General features: G+C 34.2%; 1 protein-coding gene across 1 annotated transcript; it reads left to right on the plus strand.

Moving 5' to 3' along the window:
* Nucleotides 1-402: 402 nt before the first annotated feature.
* On the plus strand, nucleotides 403-2,066 carry LOC149184311 (glucan endo-1,3-beta-glucosidase-like). The gene is made up of 2 exons (XM_089418895.1): nucleotides 403-640; nucleotides 751-2,066. The coding sequence occupies exons 1-2, from the start codon at nucleotides 565-567 to the stop codon at nucleotides 1,707-1,709; spliced, it is 1,035 nt and encodes a 344-aa protein (XP_089275021.1). The 5' UTR covers nucleotides 403-564; the 3' UTR covers nucleotides 1,710-2,066.
* Nucleotides 2,067-6,764: the final 4,698 nt, after the last annotated feature.

The raw sequence follows: 6,764 nt of genomic DNA on the forward strand, positions 1-6,764 counted from the left end.
CATATATTGGACCTAACCTATCCATCGAAATTCAAGGCATAGATTGCGGCAATAGATAGAGCCAATCCTATATGTGGAAATTCATTAGTTGATGTTGAGCGCATAGAATATAGACACACAAATGTCTTTATGTGGAAATTCATTAGTTGATGTTCAGCGCATAGAATATAGACACAAAAATGTTGCTATACACAAGTTAAGACTTGTCGCCGCGCGACTTCGTAGCTCCTGTTAAGCATTTAACTTATCTCGGACAAGTGGGCTTGAAAGCTGTAGATTGGAACTGTATTAACTCTATGCATTGGCGAGGACAAAGAGTGCCGGTGGCTCTTGTTCTTTCACATATTTAGAGAAATACCAGAGAGTTTTAGATTGGTAGGAGACTACCATGATCAACCAGTCAATGGTGGCAGGCTGCAACCCGTCCCACACGGCACGGTATCAAACACGGCACGGTAGCCATTGAATTGTGAATATTCAATGGCTGTGGAGAGCAGTCGAACTTCCTATAAATGAACGTCCTCGCGGGAGAGTTTCTCAAGTCTCTCATTTCCTGTGAGAAATATGGCAGCGTCTAACGAACAGATGAAGAGAATCCTGATTGGGTTTATTGCCATCTTCTGTTGTTCAATCGTCACTGGTAAATTAGCATCAACCAACTATTTTTTACCTTTTGAAATGCAATTGTTATTCAAGGCTTAACATCGATTGGGTTGTATTAAACTGATTACTTTTCAATTGATTGTGCAGATGGTGATAAAATAGGAGTGAACTACGGCATGAACGGAGACAATCTGCCACCTGCAGACCAGGTGGTAACTTTGCTGAACGGCCACAACATCGGGAAAATGAAGCTTTTCGATCCGGACGGTGGTGCATTGAATGCTTTTGCAAATTCTGGGATCGATGTAATCGTGGGAGTCAATAATAACGATTTGCAGGCCATCTCCTCCAGCCAGGACTCAGCAAATGGTTGGGTTAATGACAATATTGTCCCCTATTCCGGCACCAGTATCAAATATATTGCGGTGGGCAACGAGGTTTTGCCTAGCACGCAGTACGTATCGTATCTTGTTCCTGCCATGAACAACATTCAAACCGCGATCCAGAACGCCAATCTGCAGAACATCAAGGTTTCTACCCCCCATCGGTTCAATGTTATAGGCAACAGTTACCCGCCTTCACAGGGAGCATTCAGTGACGATGTGAAGGATACCATGAGCTCTATACTCAAATTTCTGTCAGATAACGGGGCTCCGTTCATGGCCAATGTGTATCCATATTTCAGCTACGTCGGCGACACCAGCAACATTCATCTGGACTACGCTCTCTTTCAGCCCACGGCTACGGCGGTGACAGACGGAGATCACAGCTACAGCAATTTGTTTGATGCTATGGTGGATTCTATTTTCTCCGCAATGGAAGCCTTGGGATATTCCAACATCCCACTTATTGTTACTGAAAGCGGATGGCCTTCCGCTGGCGCGGATGCGGCCACCACTGAGAATGCCCAGGCTTATAACAACAATCTCATCAAACATGTTTTATCGAATGCAGGAACACCCAAGAGGCCGGGTACGAACATCGAGACCTATATCTTCGCTCTTTTCAACGAAGACAAGAAAACTGGGGACGAGATAGAGCATCACTTCGGGCTCTTCAACGCTGATCAAAGTCCTGCCTACTCTGTCAACTTTTCTCCCAATTGAGCGGAACTGATCAATTCTCCCAAAAACAAGTCGAAGGCGAAAATCCTTAGTTATTTGTATGCAAAATGCAATGATATAAATCCATAGAGGATGATGCTACATAAATAAACATCCTCCTTGCTTCTTAATAAAATGTGAATGGCAAAGTGCCGAAGCCGTCACAGAGTTAGATATCATGTTTATTGAAGGACCCCCCAAACAAGTGGGATTGAGAAATTTTAATCTTTGGAAAGATTTGTTAGCAACATATGATAGATGGTGGTCAGGCAAACGACACAAAATAAATCCGTGGATGTCGTAATGAGATTTTATCATCATTTCCAATTCAAAGGTCGACTTTACAATTGTCTGTTTTAATCATTTGAATCCAGTTCAGATATGTGACGAACAATTTCAATAATTATTCTAATAATATAAATATAATTTAATTTCTAATAATAAATAACGTTATATTTATTATGATTTTATTAGATGATGATGGTTAATGTTTATTGACATTAACGTTAACCTACTTGAAAAACGGTCGGAAAATAGATAATGGATGATAAGAATAAAATCGAAGAATGAATGGAAAAATGATAGAAAAGCATTTCAAGATCATTATATATTACAAGGAAGGTTGGTTTTCTGGCAATTATTTTCAAACTGAGATCTATTTTTTTGGTATCCGTCTAGTATAATACAAACTATGTCATCATAACTTATTTTACTAATCGACCAACACTCGTATTACTTTATTTACGGTAGAATTTATAAGAATTAGTTTTTACTTTAGTATGGTTTATTTTCTTTATTTGCATTAATCTAAACACAAAATAAATAATTATTTTTTATTTTTTAAAGCAAAATCCAATACCTGTTTATACAAATTTTTTAATAAAAATGGATTAAAATAATACATTTTTTTTAAAAATATGGTTTATGTAATAATTATTTTTTATTTTTTAAAGGAAAGTCCAATATCTGTTTATACCATTTTTTTAATAAATATCGATTAAAATAATACATTTCTTAAAAAATATACTTTATGTAATAATCATGTAGTCTTGTGTGTTTTGAAATTGGTTTTCTTTCATTTTAATTTATTTATGAAAATAAATTAGAGGGATGGTGGGAATTTGACATTTATATTATATTAAGGGGATATTCATAATAGTTTGTATGGATAAAGGAATCATATTGACTCTAGAAATATGTATAATTTTTATTTTACTTTTTAAATTTAAATTCAAATATATTTAATTTTTTATTATTTAGTTAAATTAGAATTAACACTTATATGTGTTATAAGTCGTGAATTTCTAGGTTATCAATTTTTAGTTCATCGGATCCATTTTTATCAAATTTAGTTTGTGTTCTATTTTATGTGGCCATTTATTAAATCAACAAAAATATAGTGAGAGTTGTGTTTGGTGTGTAACTATATTTGCTCTTTCATTTTTTTAGCTGGTACCCAAATATGTTTAGTCCTTATTCTCTCAAGAGAATTGTTATGATGATGAGAATTCTACAAGTTTAAATTTTTGTACATAGGGTAGCATGTGAGAGTGTTTATTTATTGTATGAGTGATTGTTGGAGTACTAAATTTAATAGTTTTGTTGTGTGTGATTGTGAGGAGGATCCGAAGTACAAAATCATTGTCCAAAAGTATTGTACCTGTGGACCTCAAAAACATTTCATAGTCATTGTTAGAGGAATGTAGTTGTCCAAGTATTGAAGAAATTCCATCAGATTTGGGGATTTATGAACTGTTAGCTTCTGAAAATTTAAATACCCGATCAAAATTAATTGTTTTATATCAATTTCAATATCGAAGACAAGACCCTAAATCAGATTTGTTTGGGGTATTTGTAGCGAAATTGTGGACAAGGGCTTCATCCAGATTCAAACATGATACCTTCAAGATGATCCACATGTTGTTTTAATAAGGGAGACGAGTGAACTTGTTGTTCAATGGCCAGAGGACTCAATCATGACTTGGTTAATTTATTACGCTTGTTGCTGTAATTATTTTTTCTTTTCTTTTTTTGTATTTGATTAGTATATTGTTAATCTCCACTCTTGTTTTAAGGGAGTATTGAGTAGTAAAATTGCCTTGGGCCCCATTGTTCCTATGAATACAAGAAACCCTAGAGACTTGGGTTTAGGTAATCGACCCTTTTTTTGTGTGAATGCAGGGTTATGATATTTTCTCATGTTGTGAGTGTGGTCTTTCTTCTTTAGAATCCATGGGGAAGTCAAAGAAGAAAAAATTGAAAGTTTGTGTGAGTGCTCATGAACTTCGTGATCACTGTATATTCTTGTTTTCTTTGGAAGCTTTCAATTGTAGATAATTATGTGGTGTGGGTTTGACATTTATTGAGTGGTGGGAAAATTTAGCTCTTGTATTTTTTATTTGTAATGAATTATGAAGAACCAAAATTATAGAATATAGTAACATAATTCAAATTGGTGATTTTTGTTGCATACAGTGATACACGAACACTGTTGATTTGATTATGTTTACAATATGTTATACATTGGTCGCATCGTGTGGAGCAAGAAACGTCAGTGTACAAGTTATTTTGTTTGTGTGTTTAAGAGATCATATTGTACGATTGACTTCTGTGTACATTCAATATCTAGATTGTCTTCCTAGATAACTAGTGAATACAATAGAAGACCATGCATTCAACAGGTGGATGTATGTCCATTGATTGAATCAATTACTTGACCATTTTTCTTGTAAAAGCCCCTACGAGCCGAGTGTGTCAATATTGTTAATTTTACAAGTATGACAATGATGGTTAGAAGCGGTTTTATCTTAAATGGGTCAAGTGGTAATCTCGATGTTATTGTGGAGCAAAAGCGTAGTGTGTGAGATGCCAGAGTGGGTGAAAGTGTTATGATGACTAGATTAGATAAAAACCAATCTTTAATTTCAGTATTGTGATTTGTGATTTTTAATATGTGTAATGTAAGCATTAAGGGAGAGACTTAGACTTAATGCTTATAAGTGTTGTACAAGGTGTTAATTATTATGAGTTTCACTAGATATTTTTAGTCAATGAGATCCACCTATATCAGATCTTGTTGGTGATCTATTTCTATATATGTAAACATTGTCAAATTAATAAAAATATATAGTGATATTTGTGTTTGGTGTGTAACTATGTTTGTTATTTCATTTTTTAAGTTGTTGTTCATGAACTTAGCCATTCTAACCTCTTCCCTTTTAATTGAGATGCATCCAAATCCAAAATCCAACATTCGAGAAACCCTCACGGCACTCGTGCTCAAGGAGGACACGCTCCAATTGATTTTTGGCCCAAAAGGCTTGGTGGATCTTACACATTTTACGAATAAGTAAGAAATGTTCCAAGAAGACCTGGGGGAGTGATTATGATGTCGATGTACACAAATCCATATGTCAGTCCAGAAATGGACTAAGTGTTCAAATAGTTATTTGAGCTTGTTATAACCTTCTTTCAAGATTTGTAGGAAATGGGTATTAAAGCGTGTTTTGAGGAACGTCACGGGTTGTGGAGTCGGAGTACACAAAGTAGTCATTAATTTGATTGTGGACGAAGTTTTCGGTTGGTCCTTTGGGCATGTTCTGAATTTCCTTGAGCCATGCGAGAGACCAGTATTAGAAGAGAACAACACTTTGCCCTTTCCTTTTAGTCTGCACTAATAGAGTCAATCATTGAATTGGAGATGAAAGAGAAGAGGACCCTAGAGGACTAACTAAGTCATAAATAGCTTCAACGTGGGGTTAATGGTTTCCATGGCTTATAATCCCATGGACGTTATCAACATTTGTATTATTTTAAGTCTACCATTCATTTGTTGCATTTTATTTTGATGGTTCAACTTTTCCATTTATATTTTCCATTTCAACTCACATATTCTCATTTTTGTTTGCATAGATGGTTTCAACCTTACTTTTACATTTTACAATATTTAAGATTTTACATTTGTTAGTTTTGTACTATTTTAACTTCACTCTCTATAAGAGTTTCCCACTTTTTGACGCCTTTTTAAAAATACATCCACACCTTTTTGGTCCTCAACTATCCTGCCATACATTCAAGTGCACTAAGACTTGTTTTTTTACAAGAATGCAAACTTTTTTTGAAACTACCTTAACCATTCATAGATGTATAAACTCATTACATGTATTGTAATTTGAGACCTATCATAATTTCAAGGATCTCCACTATTCTTTTATAATACAATTCTTCACTTTAATAAAAATAACATTTTAAAGTTTCGTAATTTTTATGAATCTTGTATTTTTATTAATTTTATTACTGCCTCTCTTAGACCTGTAGCTGCAATGTGTTTCGTCCCATACAATGGAGTAATTAGGTAGTTATTTTCATGGGCCCATACCAATTCACAAGTGAAAAATTGATTTGATTTAGAGTTTAATAAAATAAGTAGGATTTATACATGTTTACAATTTTGCATTTAATAAAATATTTTAGATAGTAAAATGAAATGGGATACAGAGTTTCCGTTTTCAATTAAAAATCTAAATTTGCAAAGGTGACCGAAACTATGAAAAAGGTTTAATACATAGTCAAACAATTATCAACATTTCCTTTGATTAAAAACCTAAATTTTTAAAGGTGAAATTAGAAAAAAATAAAGAGAGGGACAGAAAGATTGTTCCCACAATGCATAGCACACTGTATTCATTGATCACATAAAACATTTAAATATATAATAATTACATCATCGACTTCTAGATGATAAAATCCGAAGAAGGTGGATCTATGACTCATAGACAACTCACACAGATAGGGAAATAACTTTTTCTAGAACCACACCTGCAGACTCACAAAGACAACTCACTGCAACTTGGAAGTCATGGAAGAATTAGTTTCAAGACCCTCCCTTAATGCTTACATGACAAAACTAGAAAGTAGACATTACAACAATGAATAAATATCTGTCAAATTTTTCTGGTATGGTCGTCACTAGCACTCATATCCACTTTGAAATATATCCATTTCCTCTCTTTTCTTCGTCACACATTTGAGCTTCCCACTTGATCAATTTAAGACATA

Source organism: Pinus tabuliformis, chromosome 3_2, assembly GCF_031772625.1.
Source record: "Pinus tabuliformis cultivar Carrire ecotype Pingquan chromosome 3_2, CPIR1, whole genome shotgun sequence".
NCBI lineage: Eukaryota > Viridiplantae > Streptophyta > Pinopsida > Pinales > Pinaceae > Pinus > Pinus tabuliformis.